The sequence below is a fragment of the Bombina bombina genome, chromosome 1, assembly GCF_027579735.1.
Source record: "Bombina bombina isolate aBomBom1 chromosome 1, aBomBom1.pri, whole genome shotgun sequence".
In the NCBI taxonomy this organism is placed as follows: Eukaryota; Metazoa; Chordata; class Amphibia; order Anura; family Bombinatoridae; genus Bombina; species Bombina bombina.
Window position 1 is genome coordinate 171,257,451 of NC_069499.1, and position 25,512 is coordinate 171,282,962.

The 25,512-nt window shown below is 39.4% G+C and overlaps 1 protein-coding gene across 1 annotated transcript in view; it reads right to left on the reverse strand.

The window, feature by feature from the left end:
• Positions 1-25,512, reverse strand: part of CAPN3 (calpain 3) — a 337,900-nt gene that overhangs the window by 153,006 nt on the left and 159,382 nt on the right. Inside the window, exon 12 of the mRNA XM_053697721.1 lies at positions 21,215-21,226. Coding sequence (XP_053553696.1) covers positions 21,215-21,226 — 12 coding nt within the window. The remainder of the gene's footprint in view (positions 1-21,214; positions 21,227-25,512) is intronic.

Here is a 25,512-nt window from a genome sequence, read left to right on the forward strand (position 1 = left end):
ACAAAGCCCCGCCAAAAGCCCTTTTAAGGGCTGGCAAAAGAGCTATTACTTTGGGGCAATGCCACGCAAAAAGCCCTTTTCAGGGCTATTTGTAGGGTTAGACTTAGGTTTAGTGGTAGGGATAGTTTAGTATTTTAGGGGTAAAATAATTTAATATAGATAGCGGCGGGGTAGGGGGATTAGATTAGGGGTTAATAATTTTAAAATAGATAGCGGCGGGGTAGGGGCTCACTTTAGGGGGTAGGTAAGGTAGATGGCGGCGGTGTTAGGGGCTCACTTTAGGGGGTTATAGATTTAATATAGCTGGCGGCGGTTTAGGGGTTAATAACTTTATTAGGTAGCAGCGGGCTCCGGGAGCAGCGGTTTAGGGGTTAATACATATTTTATTGTTAGGCTAGTGAGGGGGGATAGCGGATAGAGGGTTAGACGTGTCGGGCTATGTTAGGGAGGAGTGTTAGACAGTGCGGGTGATTTAGACTTTAGTCAGGTTTTGTAGGCGCCGGCAGTTTCTAACGTGCCGCAAGTCACTGGCGACGCCAGAAATTTGTACTTGCGCAGATTTCTGGACATCGCTGGTTTGTCAGACTTACGGCACGTTAGCATCTGATGGCGACATATATGGGATAGCTCGAGTTGCGAGCTGAAACTGCGGGCGACGCGGGTTCCCTCGCTTGTGCCGCAAACTACGATCTATATCGGATCGACCCCTTAGTGCTTAGTCATAGAGGTTTCTCTGACTCAGTGATTAATACTATGTTGCAGGCTCATAAATCTGTTTCTAGAAAGATTTATTATTGAGTTTGGAAGACTTATATTTCATGGTGTTCTTCTCATAAATTCTCCTGGCATTCTTTTAGAATTCCTAGAATTTTACAGTTTCTTCAAGATGGTTTGGATAAAAGTTTGTCTGCAAGTTTTTTGAAAGGACAAATCTCTGCTCTTTGTTTTATTTCACAGGAAAATTGCTAAACTTCCTGATATCCATTGTTTTGTACAGGCTTTGGTTCATATCAAGCCTGTCATTGAATCAATCTCTCCTCCTTGGAGTCTTAATTTGGTTTTGAAGGCTTTGCAGGCTCCTCCTTTTGAGCCTATGCATTATTTGGACATTAAACTACTTTCCTGGAAAATGTTGTTCCTTTTGGCCATCTCTTCTGCTAGTAGAGTTTCTGAATTATCCGCTCTCTCTTGTGAATCTCCTTTTCTGATTTTTCATCAGGATAAGGCAGTTTTGCAGACTTCATTTAAATTCTTACCTAAGGTTGTGAATTCTAACAACATTAATAGAGAAATTGTTGTCCCTTCTTTGTGTCCTAATCCTCAGAATTCTTTGGAGAGATCTTTACATTCTTTGGATGTGGTGAGAGCTTAATAAAAACCGGACAGTATTATAATCAGCTACACCGTATTAGGGGGTCGAGAACTAAATTATTTTTATCCAGCATGGCAGAGATAAATATAGACACAGAGGGTGTTAGTATTTTGTCTGAGGACAATGAGTTTAACGAAAACATCGATGCCACCATACATGATACACAATACATGTTTGATATGGGCACAAGAAGTGAATTCTTTGACAAAGTTTTCACAAAAGAGGATATTGAACCTGACAACAATGAGTTAAAAAAGAACTTCAGGTTGCTACAACAGTACCTTACAACAGACCTGCGACTAATGTGGGACATAGTTGCCTTTAATAGATATCTAGGAGCACAAAGGATCCCACGGGGTTTAAGGATAAAGAAATATCCATCCTTTGAATTTGATGAACAAATAGATCAGGATGATTGGAACACAGCCCTGACAGAGTGCTCATTTAAACTTATCAACATTCTTATAAGAGTAAAAGAGAAAAAAAGAATTAAAATTAAAGAATCTGTTAACACTATCAATGATGACATCCAACCATTGCAAGGCAGTCCTAGATATTTGACTCATAAAAAGAAAATGGATGAGGTATTAAGAAAATGTGACCAGGATCAAGCCACCAGAAAGGGAAACAAATTTAACAGAGATAAGGAGGACTATGACCAGAACAAAGTTTATAACTGGATGATTATTCGCCAACAACATCGTTCAAATAGAAATAAAAACAAGTTTGGAAATAAGAAACAACAACCCATACAACAAAGTGCCTCCAATACAGAACCAAAGTCAATTCTTAAAAAGAAGGACACTAAAAGGGTTGCCTTTAGTACTTCAGAGTGTGAATCCTCTGATTCTGAAGCCAACACTACTGCTAGTTCTTTTTCTTCAGTTTCATCTCTTTGCTCTTCTTCACCCTCTTCTTCTCCCTCCTCTTCTCCTCCCTCCTGTGCTTTTTTACAGAAACCCCTGAAGGAGGCTGCGAACCTGGTAGAGCGCCCAAAGACAAGGAGCCTAAAGGAAAAGGGAAAAGAAAGCGAAGAAGATGGAGAAAAGGAAGGGAGAAAACGAAACAAGAAACAGAAAAAGAGACACTAGGAAATGAAATGGAGCATTTATCCTCTAATGATATAAGCATTTTTAATATATCACACTATAGCTTATCAAAAGAGGAACATGCCATTCTATCAAAGGGTCTAGGCTTTGCCCCTACCAACAAGTTTTCTAGTTTCAGCACCTTACTTGATATAAATAAATTTGTCCGCAAATTAGCTTTGAAACGCTTTTTTGCTTTAACTAATGGAGATGTGGGTAATGAATGTGAAGTGGCTGAGACTATTGAGTCTGGCAGTGCACATGCTGTATGTCCTGTACACTTACCTTTTCAAGATGCATGTGCTGTTGCTACACTTGAATCCCTTTACAATCCAGGTTTTGATTATAATGGTGATGAACCAAAAAATGCCCTGAAACACCCAGTGAAGAATAGTTCATCTTTTTACCCTGTTAATTTCAGGGGCCCTATAGTAAATGCATACCAAAAGGCAGTCCAAGAGGACATATTTAAACTTGAACAGGATGTGTATACCGGGAATTTTGGGAATGCTGCCATCTCTAATGCTGCCACCCCTAATCTGAATCGAGCAGAGCGTTTAGCCCTTAAACATTTAAGAGAAAATAAAGATATTGTCATAAGGAATTCGGATAAGGGTGGCAGCATAGTTGTGATGGATAAGGTTTTTTACCTTCAAGAAGCTGACAGACAACTGTCAGACCCTACTGTCTATCGCAAGCTTCCTGGTAATCCCACTTCCATGTTCAAAAAGGAACTAACTAGATTGATCGAGGATGGTGTCATTTTGGGAGTTTTCTCTACTAAAGATCTGGAGTCACTAATACCTAATCATCCTATTACTCCTATATTCCATCATGTACCAAAGATACATAAGAATGCCACCTGTCCACCTGGTAGGCCGATTGTGGCAGGGATTGGGTCTCTTTTAGAGCCACTTGGAGAATGGATGGATAGTATCCTTCAGCCTATTGCTATGACACAATTAAGCTATTTAAAGGATACTTCCCATCTCCTTGCAACACTGGATACTATCAGGTGGAAGGAGGATTTTTGTTGGATAACTGCAGACATTATGTCTCTTTATACCAGCATACCTCAGCACCTTGGAATAAAGGCAGTTGACTTTTTCTTGGAACGGCAGGGCAAATTGGATGATACAGTTAGACTATATATAGGTGATGTTTTAAGATTTCTATTAACACACAACTTTTTTTCTTTTGACGGAGAGTTCTATCTGCAGATAAGGGGGACGGCCATGGGGGCAAAATTTGCCCCGGCATTTGCCAATATCTTTGTTGCCTGGTGGGAGCTAATGTACGTTTACTCCCCCACTAACCCCTGGTCTGAACAGATAGAGCTCTTCGTCAGATATATAGATGACCTGCTCCTAGTGGTGCGCAGTGATAGGGATCCAGATCTTTTAAATAGTATGCTACTTTATTTCAGCACTAATGAACTGGGTTTGAAATTTACTGGCGAAATGAATACTAAAGAGATACATTTTCTTGATCTTACACTATACACCGATGGAGATATGATCATGACAAAAACATACAGGAAGGGCACTGCTGGAAATACAATCTTGCATGCTGCTTCTCAACATCCATCTCATTTAATTAAAGCTATCCCCAAGGGTCAATTTATCAGACTACGTAGGAATACGAAGTCTGATAATATTTATGATGAACAATCTTTGGAATTAAAGAACAGACTCATCAACAGAGGTTACAACCCCGATGACCTGGAAATATGTAGACAGCATGTCAAAACTATTAACTATAGGCTAAATAAGAGACATGGCTCTGAAAAGCATGTGTCAGGGGATTCTGTGGTATTCTCTACTGAGTATTCACCTCAATACATGAATATAGTTGGTATACTTAAAAAACATCTCCATTTATTAATGGGTGATCCAATTCTAAAACCCCTGATTGGCAATTGCCGTTTTGTCTCAAGAAAGCCTAAAACTCTATCTAGATTTCTATCTCCTAGTATGGTTACAACCAAAAACCACCGTAATCCCACTTGCTGGCTTTCAAAGAAGGGTAATTTTAAATGTGGTGGTAGACAATGCACGACCTGCATGAATATAATAGTAGGTAATAGTTTTAGCTCTTCTTATGACAATAAAACTTACCAAATAGATTTTTATGCTAACTGTAGAACCTCTTACGTGGTCTACCTACTTACCTGCAATCTATGTAAAAGCCAATATGTAGGGAAAACGTCACGTGAGATAAGAACAAGACATGGTGAACACATTAGGGATGTTAAAAATTATTTTGTAGACTCCGCAGTAGCTAACCATTTTAATTATCATCACTTTAGTCATATTGCAGATATGTCAATACAAGTAATTGATAGAGCCACTCTTCCCCTTAGGGGTGGCAACAAAAACCATATCTTAGATAGAAAAGAACTTTACTGGATCCTAAAATTACACACTAGGATACCCAATGGCATGAATAAGGAATGTGACATCAATTTCTTTATTGATATTTAGGTTCTATCAATATACTCCATTTACACATATACATTGATACACGGATTCTTTTAATTTAATTTGTGTATCACATATATATTCAATATTTTTATATATGAACAGGAAGACCATTTGAAATATTTATTTATTTAATTAGTATTTTCCTGTTTATTTAGTATATGTGTTTTAATATAGGAGTTTTAGCTTTCTTGACTAGGTTGAAAAAAATCCTGGATATTAACTTACTCATTTAGTCCTTTAATTTTTCCCCTTTTCTTTCTTAGTGCCTTTTTTGTATTCCTTTTTTGTACTCCTTTTTTGCGATTTTCTGTTTTTTTTGTGAGCCTGATTGGAGTATTTATCTATTTCTTTATATTAGTAATAGATTTAAAATAATTTTGTAAAGTGGTATACTATATGTTTTTCTTCTATAACTCTATTGCCTCAGCTTCAAATACACTATAGAATATATCAGTATGTTTTAAAACTTATTGTTGGTGGGGGCAGGGTTAATTCCTTTGTGTGTATATAAGGGGTGTCTTGCTGTTACCAACTTAGCCTATGATTAAGCGCCACTAGGGGGCGCGAAACGCGTCAGGCAGTCAGTCCCTCTGTGTCTACCCTTCTGTCTGTATGTTGCTGGAGTTATTTTAAGCCTGCTCTTGTTTATGTGTGGCTTAAATTAATAAACCGCTGTTTGAATTTCACCCCTGAGTAGTGCCTGCCATTTTTTCTCTTTGGATTACATACCTTGGGCTTGATCTCCCTGGCTACGGCACTCCGGACTAGCTGATTCATTATTGGAGGACCACGTGACCTTGTGGTCTACCCGTAGTTCCGGTTCCGGATTAGTGCAGCCGCACGCCGAACTTCTCTCCTAACACTCTGAAATATTATGTTGAAGCCATTAAAGATTTCAGGAAGACTTCTAGTCTATTCGTTTTCTTTTCTGGTTCCAGGAAAGGTCAGAAGGCTTCTGCCGTTTCTTTGGCATCGTGGTTTAAGCTTTTGATTCATCAAGCTTATTTGGAGTCGGGTAAAGCCCCGCCTCATAGAATTACAGCTCATTCTACTAGATCAGTTTCCACTTCTTGGGCTTTTAAGAACGAAGCTACGGTTGATCAGATTTGCAAAGCAGCATCTTGGTCTTCTTTGCATACATTTACTAAATTCTACCATTTTGATGTGTTCTTCAGAAGCAATTTTTGGTAGAAAAGTTCTTCGGGCAGCTGTTTCAGTTTGATTCTTCTGCTTATGATTTAAGTTTTTATTTTTATTTTTTGAGAATAAACTTATATTTGGGTTGTGGATTTTTTTTTTTTTCAGCGAAATTGCTGTTATTATTTTGTCCCTCCCTCTCTAGTGACTCTTGCGTGGAGTTCCACATCTTGGGTTTTGCTATCCCATACGTCACTAGCTTATGGACTCTTGCCAATTACATGAAAGAAAACATAATTTATGTAAGAACTTACCTGATAAATTAATTTCTTTCATATTGGCAAGAGTCCATGAGGTCCACCCTTTTTTATGGTGGTTATGATTTTTTTGTATAAAGCACAATTATTTCCAAATTCCTTTGTTGATGCTTTTTACTCCTTTCTTTATCACCTGGGCTATTCGTTAAACTGAATTGTGGGTGTGATGAGGGGTGTATTTATAGGCATTTTGAGGTTTGGGAAACTTTGCCCCTCCTGGTAGGATTGTATATCCCATACGTCACTTTCTCATGGACTCTTGCCAATATGAAAGAAATTAATTTATCAGGTAAGTTCTTACATAAATTACGTTTTTCCTCTCTTGCATCAATGCCTTTTTTAATACATGCTATTTTCTTACTAGCCTTAGAAGCCGCTGCCCTGCATTGGGCACCCATCTTTAGCTTGTTATCTATAAATACTCCCAAATAATTTTCCTTCTCTGTTAAGTCTAGTTCCATTTAAATAATAGGTTGCCTGCTTATTTTTACTTCCAAGTGATTTCCAGTAAGTGAAGAAATCATTTTTTAAATGGGATTTGTGAGAGCACTGGAGTTATTAATATGCAAGTTCAAGAGACATACACTGTATGGCAAATAAATGATATCAAGAAATAATAAAAGAAGTTTCTGGTAAAGCCACAATCCATCCAATAGTCTTCATGAATCATGTCCACTGTTTCATATCTGCTGTTTCTGGTGAGCCTGAAGGCTCGCACAGAAACAAGTGCATCAGGGGCCATTCGGCACCTGGATAAATCGGCCCCTGTATGTCATGTGGTTCTTAAGAGGTTTATATTACGCAGCTTTTCCAACAGCAGCAAAAGTGCTAGTACTGCATGCTTCACTTCCTGCGCTATTTCTGTGCCATCTAAGGGGGTTTGTGAGTGATGTTCATTAAGTGGTTAAAGGGTCACAAAACCCACACTTTTTCTTTCATGATTCAGATAGAACATTCAATTTTAAGCAACTTTCCAATTTAGTTCTATTATCAATTGTTTTCATTTACTTGCTATCCTTTGTTGAAAAGCAGAAAGGTAAGCTCAGGAGCGTGCATGTCTCTGCAGCGCTATATGGCAGCAGTTTTGCAAAAATGTTATAAATTATAAGAGCACTAGTTGTTAGCTCTTTTCCTGCCATGTTGTTCATGCTACCTACCTAGGAATCTCTTTAACAAAGTGTAACATGAGAATGAGGCAAATTTGAAAACATAAGTAAATTGGAAACTTATTAAAAATGGTTTGCTCTGTCTGAGTCATGAAAGAAAATCTGGGGTTTCATGTTCCTTTAAAGCTTGGCTTTTTAAATTACAGCTGCTGTGTGCTACAAAGGGCAAACATGTTGTAGAGTAAGCTCTTGTGTACAAGAGAGGGCTGGTATGCTTTCAACCAATCCAAAGCTAACAGTTATATATAATTCAAATAAAATGTATAAAATCAATCTGCAATAATTTACCATAAATAGGAGAAAATATTTAGGGCTAGATTACAAGTGAGGCGCAAACTGTTTTGTGCTAGCGATATTGTCTTTTCGCGAGCCTTTTTAATTACACTGATGTTGATAGTTGAGCAAATACAAAAAGTGCTTCTAATGAAAGCTAGGCTGTTTCAAAAGTGTATTTAAGTATGCACCGTGCACCAGCATTTTAAACACAGCGCTTGCTTGTACCATCTGATAATGACTCAATTTGTTAATTGCTGACATGATAAAAGCCCCACTAGCACTCTGAGCAGCTGCCATAGTTAAAATCCTGTTGCACTGATAATATCTAACTATACTTCACATGCACTTGCAGAGAAAAATTTTAACAATAAAACAGTGATAACTTTTACTAGAAGCATGTTTGCCAGTATATGTATATTGTATATATGTTTCTACTCAAAGATCTAAGTCATCTTCATGCATTTCGGGCTAGATTATGAGTGGAGCACTATCGTAAGCTCAAAGAGCTTAAACGCGATTGCAAGAATGTGGTGTTCTTTACACTCAAAACCATATTATGTGTGGTGTGCTGTTAAAATTACCACAAATTCGTACGCACGAACTTGCAGTTATTTAACCTCCCCATATTTTCTATGGGTAGTGTTGAACGGTAATGGGCGCTCGTTTAACAAGTTGAAAGTAAATGCGATCTCGCAAACGCAATCAAATTTACCACTCAAAAAGCTTTCATTCTATTGACCGATTTGAATATGAAATTAACCCATAGGAATGCAAGGGTAGCTCTATATAAAAGGGATACCTTGCATTAAAAATTCAGTGTGCGGCTAGTGACCACTTGAAGAGGACCTCCATGTTGAAGATTGGAAAATGGATGAAGACCCCCGCCAGGATAAAAATAAGAAGAAGTATCACCACCGGGATAAAAGATGGAGCTCTGCCATCATCTTTGGTGAGTACCATCTTGGGGTTTAGTGTTAGTTTTTTTGGGGTGTTTTTTTTTTAGATTAGAGATTTTTTTTGTGCAGCAAAAGAGCTAAATGCCATATTTTTTTTAGATAGTTTTTTTAGGGGGTTGTGGGGCTAATTTTAGAAGGTGGTAAGTTGGAGTTTTTTTAAGAAAAAGAGCTGGATCACTTTAGGGCAATGCCTTACTTTTGGGAAATACAACACCTGGCCACCAGAGGAGGCAAAGACACCCCAGCCATAGGCTTAAATATCCCTCCCACTCCCCCTATCCCCCAGTCATTCTTTGCATTTCGTTACTATGGGAGGTGGCAGAGAAGTGTCAGAAGATTTGGATAGTCCTGTATGGGTATGTTCCCTTTAAGAAAGGACTGGAGTTTTAAGTAATCATGTCAACCTCTCAGTGAGAGTATTGATGAAAGTTAGAGTCTGGAGTTGCAGGGAAAGTTTTTCTGTGAACCCATCCAGACTGTCACTAACAGCTCGTGAGCAATCAGTGTTGATGAGTTTCACTGCTTGCTGCTACAGACTGTCACACTTGAGAGGCTGTGTCTGTTCCACAGCATGTATCCTGGAGGGTAAGACCGTTTTTATATATACATTTTAAAATGCTATACAGGGTCACAGTGTGGTTCCTTTATACCTCGATAGGATCAAGGGTTAATATCTCCTTCAGGGAGATTATTTGAACAGTTTCAGGATTTTTATCTGCTTAATGTGGGAGTTTTCTTTCATGTAATTAGCAAGAGTCCATGAGCTAGTGACGTATGGGAATATACATTCCTACCTGGAGGGGCAAAGTTTCCCAAACCTCAAAATGCCTACAAATACACCCCTCACCACACCCACAAATCAGTTTTTACAAACTTTGCCTCCCATGGAGGTGGTGAAGTAAGTTTGTGCTAGATTCTTCGTTGATATGCGCTTCGCAGCAGGCTGGAGCCCGGTTTTCCTCTCAGTGTGCAGTGAATGTCAGAGGGATGTGAAGAGAGTATTGCCTATTTGAATTCAATGATCTCCTTCTACGGGGTCTCTTTCATAGGTTCTCTGTTATCGGTCGTAGAGATTCATCTCTTACCTCCCTTTTCAGATCGACGATATACTCTTATATATACCATTACCTCTACTGATTCTCGTTTCAGTACTGGTTTGGCTTTCTACTACATGTAGATGAGTGTCCTGGGGTAAGTAAGTCTTATTTTTGTGACACTCTAAGCTATGGTTGGGCACTTTTATATAAAGTTCTAAATATATGTGTTTAAACATTTATTTGCCTTGATTCAGGATGTTCAATATTCCTTATTTCAGACAGTCAGTTTCATTATTTGGGATAATGCATTTGAATTATCAATTTTTTTCTTACCTCAAAAATTTGACTTTTTCTCCTGTGGGCTGTTAGGCTCGCGGGGGCTGAAAATGCTTAATTTTATTGCGTCATTCTTGGCGCAGACTTTTTTGGCGCAAAAATTTTCTTTGTCATTTCCGGCGTCATACTTGTCGCCGGAAGTTGCGTCATTTTTTTGACGTTTTTGCGCCAAAAATGTCAGCGTTCCGGATGTGGCGTCATTTTTGTCGCTTAAAGCATTTAGACGCCAAATAATGTGGGCGTCTTTTTTGGCGCTAAAAATATGGGCGTCATTATTGTCTCCACATTATTTTAGTCTCATTGTTTATTTGCTTCTGGTTGCTAGAAGCTTGTTCATTGGCATTTTTTTCCCATTCCTGAAACTGTCTTTTAAGGAATTTGATCAATTTTGCTTTATATATTGTTTTTTCTATTACATATTGCAAGATGTCTCAGATTGACCCTGAATCAGAAGATACTTCTGGAAAATTGCTGCCTGATGCTGGATCTACCAAAGTTAAGTGTATTTGTTGTAAACTTGTGGTATCTGTTCCTCCGGCTGTTGTTTGTAATGAATGTCATGACAAACTTGTTAATGCAGATAATATTTCCTTTAGTAATGTTCCATTACCTGTTGCTGTTCCATCAACATCTAATATTCAGGGTGTTCCTGTTAACATAAGAGATTTTGTTTCTAAATCTAATAAGAAGGCTATGTCTGTTATTCCTCCTTCTAGTAAACGTAAAAAGTCTTTTAAAACTTCTCATTTTTCAGATGAATTTTTAGATGAACATCATTATTCTGATTCTGATAATGATTCCTCTGGTTCAGAGGATTCTGTTTCAGAGGTTGATACTGATAAATCTTCATATTTATTTAAAATGGAATTTATTCGTTCTTTGCTTAATGAAGTCTTAATTGCATTAGAAATAGAGGAATCTGGTCCTCTTGATACTAAATCTAAACGTTTGAATACGGTTTTTAAAGCCCCCTGTAGTTATTCCAGAGATTTTTCCCGTCCCTGATGCTATTTCTGAAGTAATTTCCAGGGAATGGAATAATTTGGGTAATTCTTTTACTCCTTCTAAACAGTTTAAGCAATTATATCCTGTGCCATCTGACAGATTAGAGTTTTGGGACAAAATCCCTAAGGTTGATGGGGCTATCTCTACTCTTGCTAAACGTACTACTATTCCTACGGCAGATAGTACTTCCTTTAAGGATCCTTTAGATAGGAAAATTAAATCCTTTCTAAGAAAAGCTTACTTATGTTCTTAGACCTGCTATATCTTTAGCGGATGTTGCTGCAGCTTCAACTTTCTGGTTGGAAGCTTTAGCGCAACAAGTAACAGATCATAATTCCCATAGCATTGTTAATCTTCTTCAACATGCTAATAATTTTATTTGTGATGCCATCTTTGATATCATTAAGGTTGATGTATATGTCTTTAGCTATCTTAGCTAGAAGAGCTTTATGGCTTAAAACTTGGAATGCTGATATGTCTTCTAAGTCAACTTTGCGTTCCCTTTCTTTCCAGGGTAATAAATTATTTGGTTCACAGTTGGATTCTATTATTTCAACTGTTACTGGGGGGAAAGGAACTTTTTTACCACAGGATAAAAAATCTAAAGGTAAATTTAGGTCTTCTAATCGTTTTCGTTCCTTTCATCACAATAAGGAACAAAAGCCTGATCCTTCCCCTAAAGGAGCGGTATCAGTTTGGAAACCATCTCCAGTCTGGAATAAATCCAAGCCTTTTAGAAAGCCAAAGCCAGCTCCCAAGTCCACATGAAGGTGCGGCCCTCATTCCAGCCCAGCTGGTAGGGGGCAGATTACAATTTTTCTAAGAAATTTGGATCAATTCGATTCACAATCTTTGGATTCAGAACATTGTTTCACAAGGGTACAGAATAGGCCTCCTGCAAGAAGATTTTGTCTTTCCCGTGTCCCAATAAATCCAGTGAAGGCTCAAGCATTTCTGAAATGTGTTTCAGATCTAGAGTTGGCTGGAGTAATTATGCCAGTTCCAGTCCTGGAACAGGGGCTGGGGTTTTACTCAAATCTCTTCATTGTACCAAAGAAGGAGAATTCCTTCAGGCCAGTTCTGGATTTAAAAATATTGAATCGTTATGTAGGGATACCAACATTCAAAATGGTAACTATAAGGACTATTCTGCCTTTTGTTCAGCAAGGGCATTATATGTCCACAATAGATTTATAAGATGCATATCTGCATATTCCGATTCATCCAGATCACTATCAGTTTCTGAGATTCTCTTTCCTAGACAAGCATTACCAGTTTGTGGCTCTGCCATTTGGCCTAGCAACAGCTCCAAGGATTTTTACAAAGGTTCTCTGTGCCCTTCTATCTGTAATCAGAGAAAAGGGTATTGTGGTATTTCCTTATTTGGACGATATCTTGGTACTTGCTCAGTCTTCACATTTAGCAGAATCTCATACGAATCGACTTGTATCGTTTCTTCGAGAACATGGTTGGAGGATCAATTTACCAAAGAGTTCGTTGATTCCTCAGACAAGGGTAACCTTTTTAGGTTTCCAGATAGATTCAGTGTCCATGACTCTGTCTTTGACGGACAAGAGACGTCTGAAATTGGTTTCAGCTTGTCGAAACCTTCAGTCTCAATCATTCCCTTCGGTAGCCTTATGCATGGAAATTCTAGGTCTTATGACTGCTGCATCGGACGCGATCCCCTTTGCTCGTTTTCACATGCGACCTCTTCAGCTCTGTATGCTGAACCAGTGGTGCAGGGATTATACAAAGATATCTCAATATCTTTAAAACCGATTGTACGACACTCTCTTACGTGGTGGACAGACCACCATTGTTTAGTTCAGGGGGCTTCTTTTGTTCTTCCGACCTGGACTGTGATCTCAACAGATGCAAGTCTGACAGGTTGGGGAGCTGTTTGGGGTCTCTGACAGCACAAGGGGTTTGGGAATCTCAGGAGGCAAGATTACCAATCAACATTTTGGAACTCCGTGCAATTTTCAGAGCTCTTCAGTCGTGGCCTTTTCTAAAGAGAGAGTCGTTAATTTGTTTTCAGACGGACAATGTCACAACCGTGGCATATGTCAATCATCAAGGAGGGACTCACAGTCCTCTGGCTATGAAAGAAGTATCTCGAATACTGGTATGTGCGGAATCCAGCTCCTGTCTAATTTCTGCGGTTCATATCCCAGGTATAGACAATTGGGAAGCGGATTATCTCAGTCGCCAAACGTTACATCCTGGCGAATGGTCTCTTCACCCAGAGGTATTTCTTCAGATTGTTCAAATGTGGGGACTTCCAGAAATAGATCTGATGGCTTCTCATCTAAACAAGAAGCTTCCCAGGTATCTGTCCAGATCCAGGGATCCTCAGGCGGAAGCAGTGGATGCATTGTCACTTCCTTGGAAGTATCATCCTGCCTATATCTTTCCGCCTCTAGTTCTTCTTCCAAGAGTGATTTCCAAGATTCTAAAGGAGCGTTCGTTTGTTCTGCTGGTGGCTCCAGCATGGCCTCACAGGTTTTGGTATGCGGATCTTGTCCGGATGGCTACTTGCCAACCATGGACTCTTCCGTTAAGACCAGACCTTCTATCGCAAGGTCCTTTTTTCCATCAGGATCTCAAATCCTTAAATTTGAAGGTATGGAGATCGATCGCTTGATTCTCAGTCATAGAGGTTTCTCTGACTCCGTAATTAATACTATGTTACAGGCTCGTAAATCTGTATCTAGGAAGATATATTATCGAGTCTGGAAGACTTATCATTTCTTGGTGTTCTTCTCATCATTATTCTTGGCATTCTTTTAGAATTCCTAGAATTTTACAGTTTCTTCAGGATGGTTTGGATAAAGGTTTGTCTGCAAGTTCCTTGTAAGGACAAATCTCTGCTCTTTCTGTTCTTTTTCACAGAAAGATTGCTAGTCTTCCTGATATTCATTGTTTTGTACAGGCTTTGGTTCGTATAAAACCTGTTATTAAGTCAATTTCTCCTCCTTGGAGTTTGAATTTGGTTCTGGGGGCTCTTCAAGCTCCTCCGTTTGAACCTATGCATTCGCTGGATATTAAATTACTTTCTTGGAAAGTTTTGTTTCTTTTGGCCATCTCTTCTGCTAGAAGAGTTTCTGAATTATCTGCTCTTTCTTGTGAGTCTCCTTTTCTGATTTTTCATCAGGATAAGGCGGTATTGCAAACTTCATTTAAAATTTTTCCTAAGGTTGTGAATTCTAACAACATTAGTAGAGAAATTGTGGTTCCTTCAATGTGTCCTAATCCTAAGAAAGGAAAGATCGTTGCATTCTTTGGATGTAGTTAGAGCTTTGAAATATTATATTGAAGCTACTAAAGATTTCCAAAAGACTTCTAGTCTATTTGTTATCTTTTCTGGTTCTAGGAAAGGTCAGAAGGCTTCTGCCATTTCCTTGGCATCTTGGTTAAAGTCTTTGATTCATCATAATTATGTTGAGTCGAGTAGAACTCCGCCTCAAAGGATTACAACTCATTCGACTAGGTCAGTCTCTACTTCCTGGGCATTTAAGAATGAAGCTTCTGTTTATCAGATTTGCAAAGCAGCAACTTGGTCTTCTTTGCATACTTTTACTAAATTCTACCATTTTGATGTGTTTTCTTCTTCTGAAGCAGTTTTTGGTAGAAAAGTACTTCAGGCAGCTGTTTCAGTTTGATTCTTCTGCTTATATTTTCAGTTTTTTTCATTATAAGATTTAAACTTTGTTTTGGGTGTGGATTATTTTTCAGCGGAATTGGCTGTCTTTATTTTATCCCTCCCTCTCTAGTGACTCTTGTGTGGAAGATCCACATCTTGGGTATTCATTATCCCATACGTCACTAGCTCATGGACTCTTGCTAATTACATGAAAGAAAACATAATTTATGTAAGAACTTACCTGATAAATTCATTTCTTTCATATTAGCAAGAGTCCATGAGGCCCACCCTTTTTTGTGGTGGTTATGATTTTTTTGTATAAAGCACAATTATTCCAATTCCTTATTTTTTATGCTTTCGCACTTTTTTCTTATCATTCTTGGCTATTCGTTAAACTGATTTGTGGGTGTGGTGAGGGGTGTATTTATAGGCATTTTGAGGTTTGGGAAACTTTGCCCCTCCTGGTAGGAATGTATATTCCCATACGTCACTAGCTCATGGACTATTGCTAATATGAAAGAAATGAATTTATCAGGTAAGTTCTTACATAAATTATGTTTTTTTAGGCTCTTAGGGTGTGTGTGTTTTTGGCTTGGAACAAACAGGTTTCACTTTAGTTTTTGAAGTGTTGCGCATCTCATAATAGCTTGGAGCCCTTTTTCATAGCAGGGGAAGTCATGTCTTACGTACTACGGGACTGGGTGCATTCTCTTTCATTTCCTATGATCCTGCTGCAGACATCACTCCTGAGAAGAAAGTTTTCACTGTTAGCTGTCTGGGTCTAGGAGGTGGTGAGTGCCCCAGCCATTGGGAGTATTAAGGTGCCGTTTTTTAAATTAAAAGCATTTCTTTTTGATTGTCCTTCTGCGGGCCATCTGCTCAATTTTGTTCCATTTGCCTAAACACTGTTCTAAAGTCTAAGAAAGGAGACAAGCCTGCTAATACTCATAGCGCTATTAGCCCTTCTGAGTCATCTACTTCTCAGGAATCTGGGTCCCGAGAAATTGCTACCCTTTTTACATTACCCGCTCCACATGCAGTTCCCTGCGGCTCAACTAATCCTCTATCTGGAGGGGGCTTTTTTCCTGCAGACTTTACCGCGCAGTTACAATCGGCAGTGTCTGCGGCCTTGAGTGCCTTACCTCGCTCTAACAAACGCAAGAGAAAGGTTGAACATAGTTCTCCTGACCTAGAGTCATCTAAATATTTGTTGGATTTAGCTACTATATACCAGCTATTTGAGGATGAGTTAACCTCTGTAGCTTCAGAGGGTGAACTTTCTGAGTCGGAGACTTCAGTTACTAAACTTCCTTTAGCGGAGAAACCCTCCTTTAGATTTAAAATTGAGCATCTGCGCTTTTTATTAAAGGAGGTTCTGTCTACTCTATAGGTTTCTGAGGAGCTTAAGATCCCTAAATTAGAAAGGGTTTATGAAGATAGGAAGGTCCCTCTGACTTTTCCTGTGGCAGTTAAGATGGCAAACATTATTAGTAACGAATGGGAAAGATTAGGAACTTCTTTTTTCCCTTCGTCTACTTTTAAAAAATTATTCCCATTCTCTGACTCTCAATTAGATTTGTGGGGCTCCATCAGGAGGTGGATAGTGCTCCATGCTGGCTAAGCATACTACTATCCCTCTGGAGGATAGTTCTTCTTTTAGAGAGTCTATGGATAAAAAAATGGAAACTTTTCTGAGGAAGATCTTTCAACATACAGGGTTTTTATTTCAACCGGCAGCAGCTATAGCCGCGGTTGCTGGAGAAGTTTCCTACTGGTGCGACACTCTGTCGGAGCTCCTTGAGGTGGAGACTCCCCTTGATGATATTTAGGAGAGAATAAAGGCACTGAGAATTGCTAACTCCTTCACCTGTGACACAAATATGCAGAATATTTGCATAAATGCAAGGGCTACTGGCTTTGCGGTTCTAGCCCGGTAGGCTCTCGGTTTGAAATCTTGGTCTGCGGATATGACTTCTAAATCCAGACTCCTTTCTCTTCATTTCAAGGGGAAGATTTTATTTCATGCTGACAAGTCCCAGCAGTCCTCTTCCAAGTCCGAGCAGCCCAAGAGTACTTGGAAGATTTCAACTCTTCAGTCTTTCGACAAGACCAGAAAAGAGGGCTGCCTTCTTAGGTTACGTTTGTGATCTCTCCTCTCTAGGAGTATTTGTCCCGGTATCTGCAGCAGAAAGAGGTTTGGGGTTTTATACAAAATTTTTTGTGCTTCCAAAGGAGGGAACTTTTCGTCCTATTCTGGACCTAAAGTGCCTAAACAAGTTTCTGACCGTTCCCTCTTTCAAGATGGAGACAATACAGTCAACCCTTCCTCTGGTTCAGAAAGGACAGTTTATAACCAAAATAGACCTGAAGGATGCATACCTTCATGTTCCGATTCACAGAGAACATTTTCAGTTCCTGAGGTTTGCTTTTCTGGATAAGCACTTCCAGTTCATAGCTCTTCTGTTTGGCCTAGTTACTGCTCTAAGTATATTTACAAAGGTTCTGGGGGCTCTGCTAGCTGTTGCCATACACAAGGTATTGCAGTAGCACCTTACCTGGATGATATCTTGGTACAGGCACCATCTTTTCATTTAGCGGAAGAACATTCGGAGTCCCTTCTCAGTCTTCTTCGATCACATGGATGGAAGATAAACTTGGAAAAGTGTTCTCTTACTCCAAGTACAAGGGTGAATTTCCTGTGAACTATAATAGACTCAATATCCATGAGAATATTCCTCACAGATCAGAGATGTTGCAAGCTAACTTCTGCATGTCTTGCCATCCAGGCCTCCTTGAGACTCTCAGTGGCTCAGTGTATGTAGGTAATCGGACTCATGGTGTCCTGCATGGACATCATTCCTTTTGCCAGATTCCATTACATACCCTTACAACTATGCATGCTGAGACAATGGAACTGCCACCATTCAGATCTATCTCAACAGATTGTGCTGGACAGTCTGTCGAGAGACTCGCTCTCCTGGTGGCTCTCTCCAGATCATCTGTCCCAAGGCATGTGCTTTTTGAGACCATCCTGGGAGATTGTGACTACGGACACAAGCCTTTCCAGCTGGGGAGCTGTTTGGGGTGCCAAGAAGGTACAAGGTTTGTGGACTCAGGAGGAGTCCTCCCTTCCGATCAATATTTTGGAACTCCTGGCAATCTTCAATGCCTTGAAGGCTTGGCCTCTTCTGGGTTCGTCCCAGTTTATCAGATTCCAATCAGACAATATAACCTCGGTTGCCTACATAAATCATCAGGGGAGAATGAAAAGTTCCTTGGCGATGAGAGAAGTATCTCATATACTATAGTGGGCGGAGACTCACAGATGTACGCTGTCAGCGATCCACATTCCGGGTGTGGACAACTGGGAAGCGGACTTCCTCAGCAGGCAATCCTTTCAACCAGGGAAATGGTCTCTCCACTGAGGTGTTTGCAGAGATATGCAGCTCAATACCAAGTTGCCCAGGTATGGGTCGAGGTTGAGGAATCCTCAGGCAGAACTGATAGATGCCCTATCAGTACCATGGAGGTTGAGGCTCATATATCTTTTTCTTCCATTACCGCTTCTCCCTCGTGTGGTGGCTCACATCAAGCAGAACCGAGCATCAGTGGTTCCGGTTGCTCTGTCGTGGCTACGAAGGATGTGGTTGGTTACCTTGTCGCAAAGATCTGCTGATACAGGGTCCCTTCATTCATCAAAATCTAGATTCTCTAAGGCTGACTGCGTGAAGATTGAACGCTTTGTCTTAGCCTAGAGAGGGTTTTCTGAGGGTGTTATTGACACTCTGGTTCAAGCGCGTAAGCCAGTTACTCGTCGTATCTACCATACAGTGTGGAGAACTAACTTGTACTGGTGTGAAGAGCATGACTTTTCCTGGCATAAGGATAAGGTTGCCAGAATTTTAGCTTTTCTCCAGGATGGACTGGAGAAGGATTTATCTGCTAGTTCCCTGAAGGGACAGATATCAGTGTTACTGCACAAAAGATTGTCTGAGCTTCCGGATGTGCAGTCCTTTGTTAAGGCTCTGGCTAGGATCAGACCTGTGTTTAGACCTGGGGCTCCGCCCTGGAGCCTCGATCTTGTTCTTAGTGTTTTGCAGCAGGCTCCGTTTGAGTCTATGCATACTGTTGACATTGAATTGTTATCTTGGAAGGTTCTTTTTTTGTTGGCTATATCCTCTGCGTGCAGAGTTTCTGAGATTTCTGCTTTGCAATGTGACACCCTTACTGGTTTTTCATGTGGATAAGGCGGTTTTACGCACTAAACTAGGGTTCCTCCCTAAGGTGGTGTCGAATCATAATATTAATAAATAAATTGTTGTTCCTTCCTTGTGTCCTAATCCTTCTTCAGTGAAGGAACATTTTCTTCACAATCTAGATGTGGCTCGTGCCTTGAAGTTCTATCTTCAGGTTACTAAGGAATTCAGACATTCTTCCTCTTTGTTTGTCATCTATACGGAAAAGCTTAAAGGGCAGAAGGCTACTATGACTTCTCTATCTTTCTGGTTGAGGAGTGTCATCCGCTTAGCTTATGAGACAGCGGGACAACAGCCTCCTGAGAGGATAACGTCTCATTCCACTAGAGCAATGGCTTCCTCTTGGGCTTTTAAGAATGAAGCCTCAATGGATCAGATTTGTATGGCGGCTACCTGGTCCTCCTTACACACTTTTTCTAAATATTTTATGTTTGGTGTGTTTGCTTTGGCTGAAGTAGCTTTCGGGTGAAAAGTTTTGCAGGCTGTGGTGCCCTCAGAAAAGGGTCCGCCTCTTTTTTCTGTTCCCTCCCGTTATTCATTCAGTGTCCTCTGGAGCTTGGGTATAGTTTTCTTAACAGTAAGGAATGAAGTCATGGACTCTCCCTGCCTTATGGAACGAAAACATAATTTATGCCTACCAGATAAATTCCTTTCCTTCCTGGCAGGGAGAGTCCGCGACCCTGCCCATAATTTATGTTTTGATGGGCGGCTCTCTTTTTTATATTATTTCTTCTGGCACCTTTATACCCTGATGTTTCTCCTACTTTTCCTTGTTCACTCGGCAGAATGACTGGGGGATAGGGGAAATGGGATGGATATTTAAGCCTTTGGCTGGGATGTCTTTGCCTCCTCCAGGTGGCCAGGTGTTGTATTTCCCAACAGTAAGGAATGAAGTTGTGGACTCTCCCTGCCAGGAAGGAAAGGAATTTATCTGGTAAGCATAAATTATGTTTTTGTAATTTTTTTTGTAATTTTTTTTTTACAGTAATGTTAGTTTTTTTTGTGTAATGTAAGGCTTTTTTTTTAAATAGTAATGGTAGGTTTATTTTTTAACAAGCAAAGGTTAGTTTTTTTACTTTCTCAGGTAAGTTTTTTTTTTTTTTAAAGGTAGTTTTTGGTTGAAGTAGGGTTAGTCTATTTTGGGTTAATTTAGGCAGTGTTAGGTTAGAGGGTTTATATATTAGTGAGTTAATTTGCGTTGGGGATGACAATTTAGGGGTTAATAATGTAGTGGGGACTTTGCAATATGGGGGCTGGCAGTTTAGGGGTTAATAGTGTAATGGGGACTTTGCGATGTGGGGGGGCAGCAGTTTAGTGTAGTGGGGACTTTGCCATGGGCTATTTGGTGGTTAAGGGGTTATTAGAGTAGGGATCTTATGGCTTGCAAGTAGGGTGTTAGGGTTTGTTTCCACTTTTATCTCCATTGACTTCTATGGGGGAATAGGTTATCACATGTGCAATAGTGTAAGTTCCGCTTTTTGCGCATGTTGGGTTAGTGCTGGAGCGATAAATTTGTACTTTTAACTCATAATACCAGCGCAACCTGATGCACGCAAAACGTTTAGTTCAAGTACAGTTAGCACTCTAGCGAAAGCACTAATTAGCGCTCTACTTGTAATCTAGCCCTAAGTGTTTTATGAGTAGAAAGAAACCCTAAACTGCATTGTAAAATACAACCATTAGCTTTTCCTTACTGCTGTCTCACATAGGGAAAGCTAGAAATAATTAGTAATTAGTTTTTTTCCCATTTTGAAACAAAACCTTTGCCAGAAACAAGACAAAAACAAATACCTTTGTTATTGCAATGAACCTTTGAACCCTATCATCTTGTAATCCAAGACAGAAAGCCATTCATGCATTAAACTATTTTATATTTAATTTTACTTTTCATAGGGGAAGTTACATAAAGACACTGACTATGGTAACCTGATGAAAGGGTTAAAAAACAACTAATTAAAAAATACATTGCAGTTACATACAGGATCAAACAGTGGCACATGCAGGTTTTAGAGGCATTAAACAACACTGCAAACAATCCCAATTATAGGGTTTCCAACTGGCACAGGTAGCCACAAACAACAATTATTACATTAATCTCCAGTACTTATCCTTTTATGTCATATCTCTTTTATGTCATACCTCTTTTGGAACCTTAAAAAGGAAAAAAAGAAAAAAAGAATAAATATTTACTAGAAAGGATATTTTTCCCTGCAATGTATCTAAATTCACAATCAATTGTTTCCCCCTTGGTGTTGGTTTACGTTTATCTCAGTAAAAAGTCAGTTAACCCTTTAAGGACACAGCTTTCAGTTTGCTCAATTGTTTTATGACGGAAAAATTCCGTCATATGTCCTTAAGAGGTTAAATTACGGGATACTAAACATATTTTTTTTTCTTTAAAGGGACACTCAGGTTATATTATATTTTCATGATTCAGATACAGCATGTAATTTTAAACAACTTTCCAATTTACTTCCATTAAAAAAAAATGTTCACAGTCTTTTATATTTACACTTTTTGAGTCACCAGCTCCTACTGAGCATGTGCAAGAACTCACAGACTATACGTATATGCATTTTGTGATTGGCTGCTTGCTATCACATGGTACAGGGGGAGTGGAAATATACATAACTTTGAAATGTGTTAGAAAAAAATCTACAACTCATCTGAAATTCAGAGTAAATGCTATTGTATTGTCTTATCTTACATTTGTTGATTATGCAAATCTACTGTGTTTACTGGTCCTTTAATGATTCAGATAGAGTATGCAATTTTAAGCAACTTTCCAATTTACTTCTATTATCAATTTTCTTTGTTCTCTTGCTATCTTTATTTGAGAAGCAGTAAGCTTAGGAGCAGGACCATTTTTGGTTCAGAGTAGTGCTTGATGATTGGTGGCTAAAATGTAGCAATCAATAAGCAAGCACTATCCAGGGTGCTGAACCTAAAATGGGCCTGTGCCTAAGCTTTTAACGTCTGCTTTTCAAATAAAGATAGCAAAAAACAAAGAAAAACTGATAATATGAGTAAATTAGAAAGTTGCTTAAAATTGCATACTCTATCTGAATCAATAAATTAAAAAAATGGTTTTATTATCTCTTTAAGGCAGGGGTCAGCAACCTTGGCACACCAGATGTTTTGGAACTACATTTCCCATGATGCCCAGACAGCCTAAAGAGTGTCTTAGCATCATGGGAAATTTAGTTCCAAAACATCAGGGGTGCCAAGGTTGCTGATTAAAGGGATGATGTACCCAAAAATACCCTGTGAACAAAATGAACATGCTTAAAATGTGCTTATTTATTTTATTTTTTTGGCCATTGATGCCTATCAACCAATAAGAATTAGCAAGACATTCACAACTATTAGTAATGAAAAATGAACATATCTGGTAAAGTTATCCATCATTTTGGGTTGTCACTTCAGCCAGGGGTTCCTGGACAGTTATGAGTTACACATGCCGCAGAGTGTCTAGGGAGGAAGTGCATTGTGCCTCTTGGACAGCACATGAATAGTTCCTCAGGCGCACATGTTCCTCCTTGCACACCCTGTAGCGCTCTGTACCAATCAGAGTAGACAAACAGTTTAAAGCTAAGAAATAAGATATAACACACAAGATAAACACAAGGTATATACTTGGGGGTAGATTTATTCAATGCTGGGCAAACATAATTCGCTATAGCGAATCATGTCCGCTCGACATTGCTAAATGCCAACAGCTTACGCTGTCGGCATTTATCATTGCACGAGCATTTCTAGTAAAATGCTTGTGTAATGCCGCCCCCTGCTCACTGGTGGCCTTCCGGCCTCTAGCAGGGGCTGTCAATCATCCTGATCGTATCGGAACGGGATTATTTCAATCCGCCACCTAAAAGGTGGAGATGAGCCTGCTTCATAAATGGAGCCCTTCGAGTTTAAAAACGTGTGTTCAAAAATAAGATGCATACATATTATATAAGATTATACTGGCCAAAAAAATAGTCTACAAAATATTCTAAAGAATGTTTGATTTGGGCACTGTTCACTGATTCCTATGGTGCATAAATTTGGCATCTACAGGGAGTGCAGAATTATTAGGCAAGTTGTATTTTTGAGGATTAATTTTATTATTGAACAACAACCATGTTCTCAATGAACCCAAAAAACTAATTAATATCAAAGCTGAATATTTTTGGAAGTAGTTTTTAGTTTGTTTTTAGTTTTAGCTATTTTAGGGGGATATCTGTGTGTGCAGGTGACTATTACTGTGCATAATTATTAGGCAACTTAACAAAAAACAAATATATACCCATTTCAATTATTTATTTTTACCAGTGAAACCAATATAACATCTCAACATTCACAAATATACATTTCTGACATTCAAAAACAAAACAAAAACAAATCAGTGACCAATATAGCCACCTTTCTTTGCAAGGACACTCAAAAGCCTGCCATCCATGGATTCTGTCAGTGTTTTGATCTGTTCACCATCAACATTGCTTGCAGCAGCAACCACAGCCTCCCAGACACTGTTCAGAGAGGTGTACTGTTTTCCCTCCTTGTAAATCTCACATTTGATGATGGACCACAGGTTCTCAATGGGGTTCAGATCAGGTGAACAAGGAGGCCATGTCATTAGATTTTCTTCTTTTATACCCTTTCTTGCCAGCCACGCTGTGGAGTACTTGGACTCGTGTGATGGAGCATTGTCCTGCATGAAAATCATGTTTTTCTTGAAAGATGCAGACTTCTTCCTGTACCACTGCTTGAAGAAGGTGTCTTCCAGAAACTGGCAGTAGGACTGGGAGTTGAGCTTGACTCCATCCTCAACCCGAAAAGGCCCCACAAGCTCATCTTTGATGATACCAGCCCAAACCAGTACTCCACCTCCACCTTGCTGGCGTCTGAGTCGGACTGGAGCTCTCTGCCCTTTACCAATCCAGCCACGGGCCCATCCATCTGGCCCATCAAGACTCACTCTCATTTCATCAGTCCATAAAACCTTAGAAAAATCAGTCTTGAGATATTTCTTGGCCCAGTCTTGATGTTTCAGCTTGTGTGTCTTATTCAGTGGTGGTCGTCTTTCAGCCTTTCTTACCTTGGCCATGTCTCTGAGTATTGCACACCTTGTGCTTTTGGGCACTCCAGTGATGTTGCAGCTCTGAAATATGGCCAAACTGGTGGCAAGTGGCATCTTGGCAGCTGCACGCTTGACTTTTCTCAGTTCATGGGCAGTTATTTTGCGCCTTGGTTTTTCCACACGCTTCTTGCGACCCTGTTGACTATTTTGAATGAAACGCTTGATTGTTCGATGATCACGCTTCAGAAGCTTTGCAATTTTAAGAGTGCTGCATCCCTCTGCAAGATATCTCACTATTTTTGACTTTTCTGAGCCTGTCAAGTCCTTCTTTTGACCCATTTTGCTAAAGGAAAGGAAGTTGCCTAATAATTATGCACACCTGATATAGGGTGTTGATGTCATTAGACCACACCCCTTCTCATTACAGAGATGCACATCACCTAATATGCTTAATTGGTAGTAGGCTTTCGAGCCTATACAGCTTGGAGTAAGACAACATGCATAAAGAGGATGATGTGGTCAAAATACTCATTTGCCTAATAATTCTGCACTCCCTGTACAGAGAATATGCTGGACAGTGCATGCATTCTGCTAAGAAATCATACAAAAAAACTTGCTTTAAACGGCTTGTAAACAGTTTAACTAAGAATGAAAAAATATGCAGTGTGAGCTGAAAACATTCCCAGGATTCAGGACATAAAAAAACAAATAATTCTTTTAACATTTATACAATATTTCAAGTAAGAAAGGTGATTTAATGGTATTTAGGAATTCCATATCCTTTTAAGGGGATCTAAAGATAACATTATGTTACTAACAGAGCAGAACATCTGTGTTTAAAACACTCAAGAACTACAAAATTTACACTGCAGACAGGATTTATGGTGAAATGTTGCACATACAATGTATCAGCGCTTCTACTGCTGAATAATAATAAAGCTAAGCTCACAATGTCTGGAATATCACCACTTATGAATTTAGTATTAAATATCCAGTGACACTGAGGGGTAGATTTGTCAAGCGGTGAATTCCCTTATCATTTGAATGACAGCTCATTACGGAACAGTTGCTTCCTAATACCTCTCCACCAAGTTAGAATTGGTGAATTAAAATAGCCCCAGAATGATTTGGCCATGGTGATTGACAAGCTCTGCTCTTGTGTAACTTGTTGCACAAGAGCAGGGGGATGTCATTGCACAAGTGGATTATAATGCAATGCTTAGTATGAGGAATGCATGCACTACAGTATTGTTAAACCTAACCCCTATATGACAACATTTGTAATGATAACAAATGAAATGCAACAACCTTAATGGGAAAGCCAGACTGCCCGAACCTCAGCTTTCACATGAAGTTGTAAACACTCATATAGACA